Source organism: Durio zibethinus, chromosome 6 (genome assembly GCF_047325235.1).
Source record: "Durio zibethinus cultivar Kanyao isolate XHJ-2024 chromosome 6, ASM4732523v1, whole genome shotgun sequence".
NCBI lineage: Eukaryota > Viridiplantae > Streptophyta > Magnoliopsida > Malvales > Malvaceae > Durio > Durio zibethinus.
In genome coordinates this window covers 26599919-26617012 of record NC_143167.1, presented here as the reverse complement: position 1 = coordinate 26617012, position 17094 = coordinate 26599919, and the positions used below count along the sequence as shown (strand labels likewise).

The 17094-nt window shown below is 32.9% G+C and overlaps 1 protein-coding gene and 1 pseudogene across 2 annotated transcripts; one reads left to right on the top strand and one right to left on the bottom strand.

Annotated features, from left to right (window-relative positions):
* Positions 1-330: 330 nt before the first annotated feature.
* On the top strand, positions 331-4434 carry LOC111284950 (putative boron transporter 7; annotated as a pseudogene). Its single transcript, XR_016343344.1, has 12 exons — positions 331-440; positions 543-625; positions 824-1016; positions 1147-1285; positions 1379-1544; positions 1660-1826; positions 2039-2212; positions 2355-2450; positions 2543-2659; positions 2771-3079; positions 3510-3789; positions 4279-4434. The product of XR_016343344.1 is annotated as a putative boron transporter 7 (transcript).
* A 2441-nt stretch (positions 4435-6875) lies between these two features.
* LOC111285423 (potassium channel AKT1-like) lies at positions 6876-13588 on the bottom strand. Its single transcript, XM_022874873.2, has 12 exons — positions 13154-13588; positions 12673-13038; positions 12272-12329; positions 11848-12165; positions 11022-11267; positions 10734-10832; positions 10485-10517; positions 10188-10373; positions 9145-9339; positions 8947-9022; positions 7852-8439; positions 6876-7465 (listed from the first exon to the last, which is right to left on the bottom strand). Exons 1-12 carry the CDS (start codon positions 13378-13380, stop codon positions 7131-7133), a joined length of 2727 nt encoding a protein of 908 aa, XP_022730608.2. The 5' UTR covers positions 13381-13588; the 3' UTR covers positions 6876-7130.
* Positions 13589-17094: the final 3506 nt, after the last annotated feature.

Here is a 17094-nt window from a genome sequence, read left to right as displayed (position 1 = left end):
ATCTCTGCCTTGTGAGGCGCCTTTTGTAGGACAAAACCGTGAGGCCAGGGAGGGCCAGAGCGGACAATACCTTACAAGGGTGTGAACTGTGGCAGGAAAGGCTGATCTGGGATGTCGGAAGGGTGAATGCCCGGGTCCCGGAGCCGCGCGGGTTTGGAGCTTAAGTCTCGACCCGTGACATATGCATATCCTTAACGTGCTATCACGTGATTTGCCAACTTCATGGAAACTTTTTACACTTTGTTCTGTCTCGTCTTATGTAATTAAGAGTTATTGCTGTCATTGTACAATGTAGATGATAAGATTTATGTAAATTTTTTTTCTCTTGAGTCAGTTATGCCAAATATCAGAAGTCCATTCGAGGGGATAATCAAAGACATCAAGGGAAGAAGCGCGTGCTACAAGCAAGATTGGGTCAGTGGACTTTGCTCAGGCTTTCGGTATGTTCTTGTTTTGAAATTTTTGGTACTACTTTATGTTCCTCTGATGGAGATATATATATTTTCCATTTTGGTTCATATTTCAATTTATATTTCTATCAGGATATTAGCTCCAACTGCCTATATCTTCTTTGCTTCTGCTCTTCCTGTTATTGCCTTTGGAGAGCAATTGAGTCGAGATACAGGTATTCCATTTGTTAGTCTCCTTAAAATGAGAATGTTCTAAATCCAGCATGATGTAGGATGAAGTTACTTCAATGCAAATTATATTATGTCAAAGAATATTAATGCTGGATATTAGTACTGGAACTCATTTATCTTCTTGTCCTTGAGTTTATGGTTTTTCATGAATAAGCCTTAAGACTATGTTTTTCTTGTTTTAGATGGCGCCCTCAGCACTGTGGAAACTTTGGCTTCTACAGCTATTTGTGGAATCATTCACTCCATTTTGGGTGGGCAGCCTTTGTTGATAGTAGGTGTTGCAGAGCCAACAGTTATAATGTACACTTATCTGTACAATTTCAGCAAAGGAAGGCCAGAGTTGGGCCAGGAACTCTTTTTGCCTTGGACTGCATGGTAATGTATATAATTCCCTCTTCTTTTTCTTATTGTAATTTTAAGAGTATTATGTAATGTTTTTCAAGCTTCTTGATTCAGAAGAAATGTTCTTTTTGTTTAATTTCTTTCCTTTTGATTTCCTTCCCAGGGTCTGTGTATGGACAGCTTTTCTGCTCATTCTTCTTGCTATATTCAATGCATGCAACATAATCACCAGATTCACAAGAATTGCAGGAGAGCTTTTTGGCATGTTGATAACTATTCTTTTCCTTCAAGAGGCTGTTAAGGTATTGACTGACTTATGCGACAAACAAAGTTTGAGGTTTATGATGACAGAATCCTTTAGTTTGACCCTGATAATGATAATGTTTGGATCATAGGGAGTGGTCAGTGAGTTCAATATTCCCAAAGGTGAAAATCCTAAGTTGGAGAAATATCAATTCCCCTGGCTATATGCCAATGGCTTGCTGGCGGTCATTTTCTCATTTGGGCTTCTATTCACTGCCCTAAAGACTAGGAAGGCAAGATCATGGCGTTATGGAACAGGTACATCAACCCACCACCTGGGATTGACTGATTTGATAGCTTCACTGGAAATTCTGTGTGAAGTTAGTTTATGATCTTTTGTTTTTAATCTCATTTTTAATGGCTCTGCTTTCAGGTTGGCTTCGAGGTTTTATTGCAGATTATGGGGTTCCCCTAATGGTCTTGTGTTGGACAGCATTGTCTTATACGATGCCTGGCAAAGTTAATTCTGGAGTTCTCAGGAGGCTTTTCTGTCCACTTCTTTGGGAACCTGCATCATTATATCATTGGACAGTGATAAAGGTAAGTTGTGAATCAATTATTTTATTTGTTCCGTTTCAGAGATCTTATGTTTTCCTGTATCTTATAATTGAATTGTCTAAAAAATACATAACCTTAAGCTACAATCTAGGAGCATTTTGTTGTGGATCTAGAGTATTTTTCAGTGCATACCTGGTTTTTCTAATTAGATGAGACTAAAGATAAATTTGTATTTATTATATCTCTTATTACAGGATATGGGAAATGTTTCGATAGTGTATATCTTTGCTGCCTTTATACCAGCATTGATGATAGCAGGTCTATACTTCTTCGATCACAGCGTCGCTTCACAGATGGCACAACAAAAGGAGTTTAACCTTAAAAATCCCTCTGCTTACCATCATGATGTCTTGTTGCTAGGAGTTATGGTACTTAACTGATGCTTCCGACCTACTCTCTCTGAGTACTCCCCCCCCCCCCCCCCCTCCCCCTTTTACACAAGTTATATTTTCAAATCTATATTTCCTACTAATTTCAGGCTTAAATGCTTCTTGTCAATCATGGTTTCAGACTTTGATTTGTGGGTTGCTTGGACTCCCTCCTTCAAATGGGGTCCTACCACAATCTCCTATGCACACTAAGAGCCTTGCAGTTCTCAAAAGGCTGGTGGGTTGTAGTACTTTTAGAAACTATTCCCTTAATTGTTATATGATTCCCATTAATGTGGATTCTTAGACTATATAACCCATCAATTGCAGCTGATTCGGAAAAAAATGGTAAAAAATGCCAAGGAGGGCATGCTGCAACAAGCGAGCAACTCAGAAATCTATGGAAGGATGCAAGCTGTGTTCATAGAAATGGATGCATCTCCTGCAGTAAGTACTGTAGGCTTGTAGTACTGCTTATACTATTCCTATTTACACATGCATGCTGGCATATTTGATCAATTTCAAGGCTCAGTGAGCATAATATGGATGTTATTGCAGCCTACTTCTGTAGATAAAGAGTTGAAGAACTTGAAAGAGGCTGTAATGAAAGGTGATGGTGGGGAGGATGCAAAAGAAAATTTTGATCCTGAGAAACATATTGACCCTTATTTGCCTGTTAGAGTTAATGAGCAACCTGTTGCAGTCATTCCCTGTGGGACTTTCAATGTGTGTTCTGCCTATAATAAAAATGATACCTACCTCAGTACTGTGGGGATACTTTGCATACATGGCCATTGACAGCCTCCCAGGGAACCAGTTCTGGGAAAGGATGTTGCTACTCTTCATCACCCCTAGCAGGCGCTACAAGTAAGTCAATGTAACTTAAAAATAACCTTAAATACAACACTGGCATTTTATGGAAAGATATTTGATGATACATCTAATTTCTTTTTGGAGGTTTGGGAAATTTCCTGAATTTAAAATATTTTTAATTTCTTTCACAGACTATTTCGCAGGAAAGAGAACTAATCTACTTTGTCTTCTCAACTATAACAACAAACTAAGCCTTTCCCTACTGAATGGGGTTGGCTATACTAATCATTGTGTCCTTGTTCTTTATTTAGGACCATATCCATAGTAAGCTCAGCAGCAGTGAAGTCCTATAAATGCAGCCTAGAAATCTTTAAGCGTGTTTAAAGGGGTGATAGACTGATTTTGTTTAGAAGATGTAGTTGAACTTTGATAACAAACTGAATTTGATGGTTGATGTGGTTTTGCATCTTATATCTTTGAACAGAGTCCTTAAAGGTGTTCATGCATCATTTGTGGAGTCTGTACCTTTCAAATCCATTTTGATGTTTACACTCTTCCAATTTGTATATCTTCTGGTTTGTTTTGGGGTGACATGGATACCTATAGCTGGAATACTGTTTCCACTACCTTTCTTCCTCCTCGTCAGCATCAGACAGCACATTCTTCCAAAGCTTTTCCATCCTGAACATCTTCGGGAACTTGATGCTGCTGAATATGAAGAGATTGCTGGTACACCTCGGAGAAACTCAAGTACAACACTCAAGGTACATAGGTTTTTTGGTCCGTTGCTTTTTTAGAACTAGACCAATCTTTTCACCTGGTAGTAGTAAATAATAATTACAATAATAATGAGAAAATAACTTTTACCGTTAGTAGAGCAGAGCACTAATATTACTAACCTGTTGTTCAGTTTTAGCTGCTATTAGTATCTGTTGGGAAATTAGTCAGTGTTTAGCGACTGACAAGCAGTTTGGAGTGCTTTCCTTTCCTGGGATAGCTTTTCAGCTACATTCACAGAATTTTCTGCTTTTTAATCCTGTTGGGAAATTAATGTTTGGTTTCCCCCCGTCAAAAGAACTTGTGGAACGAGTTTCCTCTCCCTAATTGAAGGTTTTTTTTTTTTTAGCATAAATGAAACAATCTTCTTGCTGTTGTCCAGCCAAGTTCAAGATATAGATGTTCCTTTGATTTAAATGATGTTATACTTCTTTCTTCTCCATATGCACTTTGATTCACAGACATAATTTAAACAGGAAAGGGAACCACCTGACTCTCGCAGTGAAGTGACTGAAGATGACTTTTATGATGCTGAGATATTGGATGAGATGACAACCAACAGAGGAGAGTTGAAGCTTAGAACTGTAAGCTTCAAGGAAGAAAGGTTATATCAGGTATATCTTTATCTTTAAATTTACTTTTTGTGATGTGCCATTTTATTACCAGATTATAAGTTCATTCATCCTTGTGCTCGAATATGGCATGGTTTTCAGGTTCATCCGCAAGAAAATGCTGAACTCATCCGGAGCAACAATAATATGTAGTGTACAATGAGCCTGCTATGACGAAGATTACTAATTCTTGATTATAATCCCCTGCCTGATTGAAGAAACAATCATGATCCTAAGGAAAGAATGTCCAAGATGTTGCCTTTTGTATAGCCGGTTAATTACCAAAAAAATTCAACATTTTTCTGGTAAGATGAAGAAATAGAGGAAAGGAAGCATTGAACTGTATTTTCCCCCTTTCTTCTTTGCTATTCTATTTGTTAATACTCAAAAGCTAGGCATATCTGCTAGAATATTAACAGTGAGGGTTTAGGTCTAATAGCCCTTCAATCATTGCATTCTTTTGGGGTGGGGGTGGGGAAAGAAGAGGAGGGTCAGATTCTTGTCATTGCTAATATAGACGAGGGGATGCGGTACTTTTCATGTTAAAAATGGAACGGCCAATTCTTTTATTGGTTTTTACTTTAGTAGAAATATTTTTTTTGCTGGTCAAAATTTGTCCATGCTAACATATTTATATTTGAATCATGAATATGAATTAATTTGTTGAGTTCTGTTTACAGTATTCTAGTTCTTCATGCTTTATCTATGTAACGAGGACTCATAGGGTGTTGGACACAGGTACATTATGTTTTTGACAAAGTTTTTACATTAATATTTTGTATAATAACGGAACCTATAGCCAGCCGCTGAAGATAAAAAAGTATATTGCATGTGTTGAAATTTAAATTTCAGATTTGTTAGATATCGATAAAAACTAATTAGACTACACCTTCATTTTTTACATTAAATTTTGAACTAACAATTTAAATTTGCTAAATTAAGTATTGTCCTTCAAAATCTAAATGCGAGCATTGGTGCATTTGTCATGTTGTTTGGCAGAAAGAATGTGCTTAATTATATTGAAATGTACACTGCTGCTATAGAGCTATCAAAGAGCTGAGGCTGACGGTTTTAATTTTTGTTCTGTTGGCTGTTGGTATTAACTGTCACACTGTCGTGTATATGCCTTTTGCCTTCTATCTATTCTACTACTAGAAACATAATTTTTACTAACATCTACTTACACTTTTAGAACCACTCAAAATCACCAAGAATATGGCAATTTTTTTTTTATATATAAAAAGATCGTAATTTGAGGATAAAAATGAAATTGTAAATGTTAAAATTTAAAATTGTTAAATATTATTTGTTAAAAGTGACTTAGGAACCTATTAAATTAAGAATTAAATTTGATTGTAAATTTTTATATTAAAATATTGTCTGGAATTGTAAGGGTGGTAATTTTTCTTTTAAAACGGGGTAAAAAAATTTGGTTAAAACGGTTTGGTGTGTTTGATTAAGTTGGAAATTATTCTTAGTTAATTCAATTTTGTTTTGGGATTTTTAAATCTATTAACCAAATTAATTTAACTTATATAAATTTATAAAACCCATATAATGCATCAACCCCAATATGTATATATAAATGCATCAATGTCTATGGGTCTCACCATGACTAAACCCGCCCAAATAAACTTTTTTGAAAAAACAGTAAACTTTATAATAATAAAAATTTATTAAAAATTAGGCTCAACTATATTAAAATTAATGAGATTTAAAGTTTGATTAATTTAATAATCGACAATTGATGTAATTAGGTTAATCAATCAATCTGTTAGGGCATAAATTGATTCCATTAACCAAAAAAACTTGATTTATTTCAATTTAAATTATTTTAATCGAATTAATCAAATCCATTATTTGCTCATCCTTATTTAATTTTTATTGAATTGTTTTAGAGATTTAGGTGTAAGTTTGGGCTTGTCAGCTTGGACCCCTTTTGTTTTTATTTTTATTTTAATTTTAATTTTTAATTTTTAATATTTTTAAAATTTAAAATTTTTAAAATTTTTTATTAATATGATAATAATTGACACAATGATAATTAAATATTTATAACACGAGACATAATTTTTTATATTCATATTACGTTAATCACTTAATTAAAAAGAATAATATGAGATACTAAAATATTAACGAAATAAAAATTAAAATATCAAAATTAAAATTTTATTTTTTTAAATGGCAAGTTAAAAGATGAATAGTAAGAGGTTATTTTACATATTAACCCTGTCCGGAAATGAGGTTTAAACTTTAAATTTTCGGACTCAAACTCCAAAGAAGATACAAGCGTAATTTTCGAATCATATACTCAAGTTATGAAATTCTAGTTAATTCCTAATATTGTAATTTGCAAATAAAATATAACACTTGAAAAGTAACTGTAAAGCGATAAAATAAAATAAAAGTTTTTATACTAAATAAAATAAAAGAATTTTGTCACCAAGGCTTTGGAATTTTCTAAAATAAAAAGCACCCTTGAAATTACATTGAACAAAAGGAGATGCTTGCCATTTATACAATTTATACAATTTATATGTTTTTTCTTTTTGTTTTTCTTCTCACTCTACTGCTTGCCCATGATAATATAAAGCACCTGGATCAAAAAATAATAATAATAATAATAATAATGGAAAATTTTCCTAACTATGGGGAATCAGCTATACACACATATATATATATAGAAAAAAAATGAAAAATAAATTAATAGTATAATTTTAGATGCCACCATGAGTGTTGGAATTACTGCTTTGAATTGAAGCTTCAACCATCTGGCTTGTCGGAATTTCATATCCAGAACTTACAAGAATGAGATGATCACCATCTCTAATAAGCTCTATATCATCGATTTCAGCCTCTTGTTCTGTCATAACTCTAGTAGGAGCGAACCCAAATCTTTGGGCACCAATATCCAAAAGTTCTTCCATGGACTTTGGCAAAAGTATGAGCCTACTGGGAACTTGACTTCTTTCAGGGCAACTGATGGTGACTCTAGCAGAAAAGTTGCTTAAAGCTGAGAATGCTGGAAAACCTGCTGCTGTAGGACTTTCACCTGCATAGATAAACTTCACTTTTGACAACTTTTTCAACACTATAAACAGAATACAATTACACAAAAACCTGACAATCTATAACATCACAAGGTGACATGAAACTAAAACAAAAAAACCCAAGTGACATGACTTAAAATTTTAACAAAAGTCATATATGGGTTTAACAAAAATTAAAAAATATATATTTCATGTTTTTCATGTCAACAGAAATTGTAACAAGTAATTTTTGGGCAAAACACAACAAAAATACACGAATTGTCAATGTTTTATACTCCGGGAATCTGCCAAAACTTTTCCTAGTAGGTACTCAATCTCATAAATTTGCTTCCCCAAAGAAGTCTATTAACTAGATTCAATATCACAGGAAAGTGAGACGCATTCTTACCGGTATTGGCAGCTGATATAATACCAAATAGTGAATTATGGAAAGTGTTTGCCTTTCGCCTACGCTGGTTGTTCATCAATGTCATATCAGGAGCTGGAGGCACAACTTCACAAGTATAAGGAGGTATAGTGGGCTCGCTGCTGTACTTGGCAATGGCCTTCCTATGAGAGGCTACTTGCTTATTCGGAAATGTGACAACTGATAAATTCTTGACCTCCACCCCTTTTTGCAATAACTCCAGTATCTCTTCATGGCCCTGATGATCTGCCATAGCCCTTGCTGTCCATCCATGTGAATCTTTCGCGTTAATATCCGCCCCTTGCTTTAACAAGAACCTCACCATTTCAACATTCCCTTCACAGATTGCAGCATGAATAGCTGTGGTTCCATTGCTCTTGGGCTGTCTTACATCCCCTCCATATTTCAGAATGTCCTTAAGTAAATCTAAATTGTTTTGTTCAACAGCAGAGCAAGCAAACTGACCCACATCACCATAGGATAACGTTGCACCATTATCTACCAGAAGTTTAATCACAGATTCATGCTTCCCCATTATTGCTTCCCATAATGGAACATTTCCTTCGGAATCTGCATAAGAACAAGTGATTCTAGTTAGCAGGAACAAATGAAGATATAGATGGAATGGAAGAAAAAAGTTGTGCTTTGCAATGTAAATAATTTCAGAACATGTCTAACCTTTACAAAAGTGTTGTTGATAGCAGTACTTAGAAATGCATTCAATACGGAAAGTTCAGCCCTTCATGGGAACTGAAGGGTATGAAAGCTAACTACTAACAGACATAAAAAGGAAAAAAAGAAGCAAATAATCTAGTATCTTCTTCAAAGGCATTCTCTTGGTACATGCATATTAGTAGTTTCTTATTTTTCAAGCGAAGGCATTCTCGTAGAAAAGGAAGGAAATTGTGTTGCCTGTGGAAAGTAAAAAGTTGAATCTAGTTCTCCTAATTTCATGAGTATAATTTGGTAAAGTATAAAATTGACTGCCTGTAAGGAAAATAAGGTGCATATAGAGATTAATCAACAAGAAGTCAAGGATAAAATAAAAAACAAAAAGATCTGATAATCGATGAATACCTCTGATGTTAGGATTGGCTCCATACTCGAGAAGCAGAATTACACAATGGTTACTTCCATTGGATGCGGCGATATGCTGTTGCATAGAAGCCAACAGAAGGTCAAAGAACAAATATAAGATACCCATCTTAAGATATAAGCGACATAAATGCATATAAGTATATAAACTTTTGTAAAGAAAAGGGGAGGCATTCATACCAAAGCTGTTCGCCCACAATTGTCCGCCTCATTTGGATCTGAACCACGTTTCAGCAACTGCTGCAGCAATAAATCATCTCCTCTGGCTGCTGCAAAGCATAAACTAAGAGGCAAATCCAATCTGCCCCTTGCTAGCATGTGTTCTGTTTCATGCAATATTTCTGCCATCACCGGATCACTGGACTCCTTCAGATGCTGCATCACCAAGATTAAGTAAATGCAGTCAGTAGATTTCTCCCACAGAAATTTCTTTTACCCCATAAATCTTATCTTGCCGGTCCATTAGATCTATTTAATAATGTAGATAGTTTGCATTAAGCACAATAACAGTATCAGATGAGACTAGCATATATTTGTTCTAACATGATGTGCCTATACGTTTGAACATGAATGTATAGAACTTGTCCAATTACATTTGAACAATAAACAACATAACAGAAGCATCAACTTCATTTCAACTATACAAATAGTACATCAGGAAAATTTATTTTGCACAGACAATATTTTCATGTACGCTTTATTGAAATTTTCCATATGCAATCTGTTTTTATATTTGTAGATATATGAGCAGGTAAAAGTGTTTATGTTCAAAAGAAACTTGGTTTATGGCTGAAGTCCACCAAATATCCTATGATAAACTTTTAACGGTAATAACATATGCAGAAAGGAATTCAAATGTGAACTATCATGTAATAACTTTGACACTATGTCTGTCTGTTTGGGCACTGTTAATTAGTAGTGAAGATAGAGGACATTATTTGTTCTGATTTCTGACTCCTAGTTATATAAAAGGTTGACTGCAGCAATGTTAACCATAGAAATTAACTGAAATATTATACACCTCAAAAAAAAAAATTTTGATAACGTTTTTGAAATAGCAGTCTGAATATTCTGACATATATGAAGATTTAGCATATAGAAGTAGTCGTTGTCTTGTGCAAACAATTTTAGTGAGATACGAATCTTCTGAGAATAAATGTATCTAAAGTTAAACAAGTTAAAATCATCCAAGAAATATAAAGAAATAGCCTAAGCAAAATGACCTGAAGAAGATTCTTCATAATTATTGTCCCATCTCCAACATTTGCCTGAATAATATTTAAAAATTCATTGCGGTTCAAACGAAGCAGCTGACTCAACCGTTTGGTCCGGACTGTAAACAATTGTGGCCTGTAACAGAGCACCCCTGTCTCACCAACAACATCTCCGGTGGTTTTCTCGCCAATAACCTGCAATGATCCATTGCAATAAGGAATCAGTCAATAAGAAGCAAGCTCTTTTATTTCCTCACAATGCAACTAATGGTTTTTGGTGCAAAATGATTTGAATGGTAAACTTGCCTGTTCTGCTCCATTTCCTTGCACAATCAGATCCTGTGAATCAAGCCAATATGTCAGAAGCTAGATTTCGCCCAAAGAAAATAAAATGTTTTGATTTCCAAGTGACAGAGGTCAACCAACAAGGAGTTTATTAGGTTATCCAAGGTTCTTGTTATCATCTTTAAACCTTTTTTCTGGGAAAAGATTCAAGGAATGACATAGCAAAAGATGAAGGTGGAAGGGGGGGGGGGGGGGGGGGGAGGTTCTTACCACAGCACCATTTACCAATATGTACATTTCTGTAGGCCCTTCATTCTGTAAAATCACATCTTCGTTGGGGGGATAATACTCAGCTTTCATCTCCGAGACCTTGAAAATACAACAATTCAAGACAAGTCAAATAAACTCATCTTACTTATAGAATTTATTGGAATCCTTATTAAAGTGTGGATATAACAACAATACTATTTTCTTATTCATTGCAAGACCATAGGTCTTTGGACATTTGATCAAAATCAAACACTACAAACAAAGATAAAGCAGTGATTGCAGCTTTACCAGTTGGAAAAGTAAGTCGTTTGATACCCCACGGAACAAGTACACATTATCAACCGCTGAGTAGAACAGAAAATGCGCAATGCTTGATCTAATAGCTTTAGGAAGGGCATCAATAGTCTCTTGCTGCTGCACTCCTTCTGAATCAGTTCGGTACTTCAAAGACAAATGAGCGAGCATCTGATCTTGCAGGCGTACAGGGAGTTGATTCCTTTGGGCAAAATTTGAGGCAGCTTGTATGTTTTCTCTCTGGAAAGGGCCCACAAATGATATACTCAAGATCACTTTAATTGATCCATTGAGACAAAAGACACATGCAGAAATACTCATGACTCATTAATTAATCATATTGCTTATAGAAGCTTGAGAAGTTCAAAAATTCTAGAGCAACTTATCTTGCCTATCGAAAGTGCCACTCAACAGAGTGCATTAATAATACAATGCAGATTAGTTGGTGATAACGTTAATCTTTTTGAAGGTAGTCAAATCATGACCTTTAAGTATATACAGTTAACAAACAGTTTCCACTCTGGAAGGACTGAAAGAAGCTTAAATCTATTCTGCTTATGTCATTTTGATTAATTTCATATACATAAAGTTGCAAATCTGAAATGATACACATTTTGCAAATATATGTCAGAGATAGCTGAATTAAGTGCCTGGAGAAAGTCAAATGGTCCTAGCTAGAAACATTATTCAAGAAGGAAGTGCCCCCTCCTAGTTGAAACTGATCATTCCAACAATGGAGATATCCCAGCTGAAAGATCCTCTAGAACTGTTAAGAAGAAATACTAAAATTGGCATTGATGATAAATTAGCATTTACTCACAAATTTTCGAGTTCGATTTGCTCCATGGACAATCAAGTTAGTCATATTTCCAACCAAGTACGCTTGCAGTCCAAGATTAAAAAGTATGTAGAATATGTCAAACGTCATCTCCTGTACATTCATTGGATGCAGATCACCATAACCAGTGGTTGTAAGGGTGACTATGGACCAATGAAAAGATGTCACATACCGATCCGGTATTGACAGTGTCTTCCAGTCCTTCATATAAAGATAGAGCCATACCCTTTCTGGATCATGATAATGAGCAGCGATATAGTAGAAGATACAAGCGGCAAAATGAGCAGCAAAGAGAGTAACCTGCATTGGACATCAGGAGCCTAGTGACATACATCCTATATTGAAGTATGAAGAATCTCCACTCTTACAAATATTACAATGTATCTGTTTTCCAAGAAATACTCACGCAGATGAGCTTGAGGCATCGAACCCAAAAATAGCTATAGTTCTTATCTTTCTCCAACCTAAACAAAGGAATAAGGTTGTTGATGTTAGTGAATAAAAACTATTTTTCCACCCCCACCTAATAATTTTTTTGGTTGAGCACTTCTTGACAGTTACATTTTGTTGAGGTGAAAAATCATAAACCTTAAATTTACAAGAAACACGGCTGATACTAGATATATAAATATTGACACTGGAAAAGCCTAAGCTAATGGTTTCAGATTCCGTTTATCTATATTTATATTTCACTTTTCCTGAGTATGAGATTAATCACAATCTGTGAACTTCATTCATTCCAATTGATTCAAGTTGTTATGAAATTTGAAGTTTAGTGCAAATGAGATGATGACAAATGCCACTTACATGGAAAAGAATTGACTGACTCTCCGAAGACGCCAGAGACGTAGCAAAGTAAGTAAACCGTAAGATGGAAAAGGATGGGGCAATATAACACGAGCAACTTCAGCAGGGATGATGGAGATGAAATCAAAAAGAAACCAGGTACGAACGTATCTCCAACCAATCTTTTTTGGTTCATCTTCCAGTAGATACGAAGTTTTGTCAAGGTATGCTACAAAGAAGGTCAATACAATGTCGATGCCAAATAATGCATTGACAACGTTGTCTGTTATTGAGAGAGGTTTTTCAGGTTTTAGTAGGAATCCAAATTCAAATGGAGAAACCCAAGCTGTGTAGAACACTAGAAATACCAGAAATGTCTCCCAGCACCTGAAAAATCAACGGTGGCCTCATCCCTCTCAGTAATAACCAATTAATAGTCAAATTTAAAAATAAGATAACGTTGCATGAAATAAAGGGAGATGAGGAGATGCAAATGCAGAACCTGTAACGACGATCGAAAGGGGAGACAATGAAGCGACGAAGCATGACCTTGCGGTTGGAACGAGTAGTGCCAAGCGAAGGCAAAACGCTGACGCTGAGGCTATATTGGCTACCTTCCTTTGACAATGAATCAAATCGATCAAGTTCCTCCTCTTTCGTATTAAATGACCCGCCTTCATCTTCTCCTCTCCCTCCGCAAAACAACACTCTTTTCTTCCTCCTCGACATTAGTTAATGCTAATTCATGCAGTATTATACCCTTAGTTTCTCTCTTTTTTTTTTAAATTTTTTGTTTATAATTTTGTCCCACCCTGGATCCTCCTCAAAGTCCCAGGGTTTGGTTTTATTTTTATTATTATTTTGACCTCTTTCTTTTGATTGCCTTTTGATCTCCGAAGTTCCCAGTTCCCACCAACGTTGGGTCTGAGACCACCCCACAAACACGGCTTTGCGTTGGTTTATATGAGGATGGTTTACGTGGGAAACCGCCTGTTTCGCGCTAACTTAAATTTGATCTTCGATGATATCTTTTTTTTGGTAATAAATATCCCCTCGCTTTGCCTTTGTGAGATTAACAACCAATTTTTATTAGATTTGGGCGAGTTAAAGAAAAAAAAAAGTAATGGGACGAGTGAGTAGTTTTTATTTTTTAATTTTTTTTTAACATGCAAAAAAAGCTATAAATATGAAAATTAAGTTGTTACGGAAAATAACTATATATTCTTCAATTTTTTATTTGTAATCATCGAATATTAAATTAATAAAATTTTCAACATTTAAAATCATAAGCTCGGTAAAATTATTCAAAGAAAATTTTATGATTTTTTTCTTTCTTTTTTCGAAGGTAATGAATTTCTTGACCAATATTTCTATGATATTTCTTTTTTAATATTTAATTTTTATGATAATTTTTTTAATAAATAAATGTAGCAATTTCTTGCTTAAGATATTCAAATCTATTATTTATTATACAAAGATATACTAATGTGCAACGTAACCATGTAGTATATGGCAACTGTAAATCTTTATTGTGATGTATTGTCATCCATAAAAGGCTTACTATGATAGAAAGACAAATCCAAATTAAAAAGGCTTAATATTACGAATATTATGAATAATTTTTAAATTATAGTAAAATATTTAATATAATATTTAAATTTAAAAAAATTTTAATTTAGTATTTAAATTGTAAATTTATTATTTAATAAAATACTCACTTTTGATGTGATTAATTTCAAATAATTATATGTGATGAATAAATAATCTTTTAAGTATTACATTAATTAATATATTCATAGCTTAAAAATCACATCAAAAGCTTATAAAATTTAAATATTACATTAAATATTTTTATATAATTTAAAATTCATTCATAACATTAATCCAATTAAAAATTAAAATATTTTCATCATTTGCAGGGCATGACAACTAACAAATTTATGAAAAGCATATATTTCCTTTTAAAAAGCATTCAAATGCTTTTCTTTTCTTACATGCATGTTTTTTTTTTCTCAGCAATATTCAAAGACAGTTTAGTTTCCCCTATTGGCCTCTCAACCATATTATCAAGGTAAATTAGGAATCATGATCCTCAATCTTTCATGGCCCATTATTCTTTTTTCTTTTTTTTTTTAATAAAGTACTAGCAGTCACTCACTGAATGGCTACGAAAATTTCCCCCGTGATTTCAACAGCAATTCTGATGACGCTAAGATATTTACAATTTTACAAGGCACTGGTGTTCCGTGTTCTCCCAATGAATCCATGTAAAAGCAGTCGACTTATTTTTGCAAATCAGTCAAACAATTCCGCATTACAAAAGTAAATTCCCAAACTATGATAAGGTGCAGCTTAATACTTTTTGAAAATTTTAATATACTTTTTAATTCTTTTACTCTTATATTTAATTAAAAAAATATTACACACACATATAAATACATTTTAACTTGTAATTTTTAAACGTTAATTTCAATTAAGTATCAGATCAATCTCCTATGCAACTTGATTTTTTTTAGTAGTTGAGGTTGAGGGCTGAGGGTGATGGGACTCTCCTCCCCCTGAGGAAAAATACATTTATAAGCTCTTCAAATATCACCACGTTCGAATTTAATAATAATAAAAAAAAAAAAAAACTGAAATGAACATTCAAATTGGACGATAATTTGGAATAAAATCCAAATTAAAAGAAGTCCTTTTGGTGACAGATACAAATATTGAAGGAGTTGCAATAATAAAAAAGGGTAAATTTTATTTACATTTCTAATTTTACACTTCAAATTTAAATTTAATTTTTTATTTTTATTAAATACATCTCATCCTTCAATAATTGATTTTTCCTTCATACCCTCAATATTTTTTCTTTCTTCACTCTTCTTCTTTCTTCAATCTCAAACCAAATTAACTTCAAATTTATGTTTTTTTTTTTTTAGTTTTTCATTGATTAAAAATAAGATTTTAAAATTTATTTCATTTATTTTGATCTAAATGCATGCAAAAATATGTTAGGGTTTACGAAATGGATTTTTGAAAATTTAAGCTTCTTAAAAATGAATTTTCAAAAAACCTTTAAAATTCTCATAAATCTATTTTTAAGAAAGCTTTAAGGCTATCAAAAATCTATTTTTATTTCCAAGAAGCCTTCAAGGTTTTTAGAAAATTTTTTCCAAAAAGCTTTTAAGATTTTCGAAAATCTATTTTCTAGAAACTTAATTTTTAAAAATATAATATAATTTTTAAAAATTTAATTCTGAAAATAAATTTTTAAAAATTATACTATATTCTTGACAATGAATTTTCAAAAACATAAAAAAAATCATATTCAACTAGGTATAAAAGAAAGAAGGGTGAAAGATGAAGAAAAAAAAAAGTAAAATTATAATTTATTAATGGATAAATTTGATATTGTTATTAGAGTATTTTTTAAAATAAAATTGATGAAACGGTATAAAAAAATTTAGATTATGTACTTAGAAATATCCTCAAAATAAGTGGTCCGGACCTGTTTAAACGGGTACGTCTGGGATTGATTGGTGCCTCAAGTCTTGTCATGCAGGCTTAATTTGTTGAAGAGGTTCTTAAAATTTCAAGCCATGGAGTAAAGGAAATTTTTTTTTTTTTTTTGTAATTGCACTAACCTTCATCGTGACAACTTTGCCCGTAACTTGGACTAATCCTGGAATTGTATCAAGTTCTGAATTCATATATACTAATTTGTGCTAAATGTTATTAAAAAAATTGGATGAATTTTAACGGAAATTTCAAAAGAAGAGGGATTGGGCTTTAGGGTTTTAGCCAAACTCAAGAAAAATAAGAAAGGAAAAATGCTTTTTAAATCCAAAAATAATCAAAGATATGAAGTGTAATAATTAATGATAATTCTTAATTATAATAGTTGTTATAGTTAAATAAATAATTTAATAGTATTTAAATATCTTGTATTTTAATTTCGTGAATACTCTGTATGAATGGTGATCATGGAATAAAATTGTACATTTACAAGGCAACAAATATGTTAAAGTTGTTGGGAAATCTTAACATAAACAAAGAGGAATAAGTTAAATAACAAAATATTTTTAATAGAATAAATAAAACGTGACATAATTATGTTAAAATTTTAATTTTAATATTTTTATTTGCAAGAGACAAGTACTTTTCTTATTTGCTAAATGAACTAGACAAATAAAATTAAAATTTATTAACAATAATGTGTGATTTTTTTAGAGAATGTTTGATTTTCAATTTTAATGTTAATCCTCGCCTAAAAAATATATGTATGTATATTTTATATTTTATTCAATTTACTTGTTAATTTAAAAAAAAAAATTCATAAGAGGGTAAATGTTCGTACAAAAAAATAAAAATAACGAAATTAAAACCCACGCTAATTTTTTTTTTAAAGTCTCTTAATCATTAAATTAAGAGGTGAAAGATATTAATTTGGTT

Excerpts from the sequence above, each read along its gene's own strand:
- LOC111285423 (XM_022874873.2), bottom strand. The coding sequence starts at position 13,380 with ATGTCGAGGAGGAAGAAAAGAGTGTTGTTTTGCGGAGGGAGAGGAGAA. Across the intron at positions 12,330-12,672 it reads GTCAGTCAATTCTTTTCCAT|GTTGGAGAAAGATAAGAACT; the intron begins GTAAGTGGCATT and ends TCCTTTGTTTAG. Across the intron at positions 10,833-11,021 it reads ACGACTTACTTTTCCAACTG|GTCTCGGAGATGAAAGCTGA; the intron begins GTAAAGCTGCAA and ends TGTATTTTCAAG.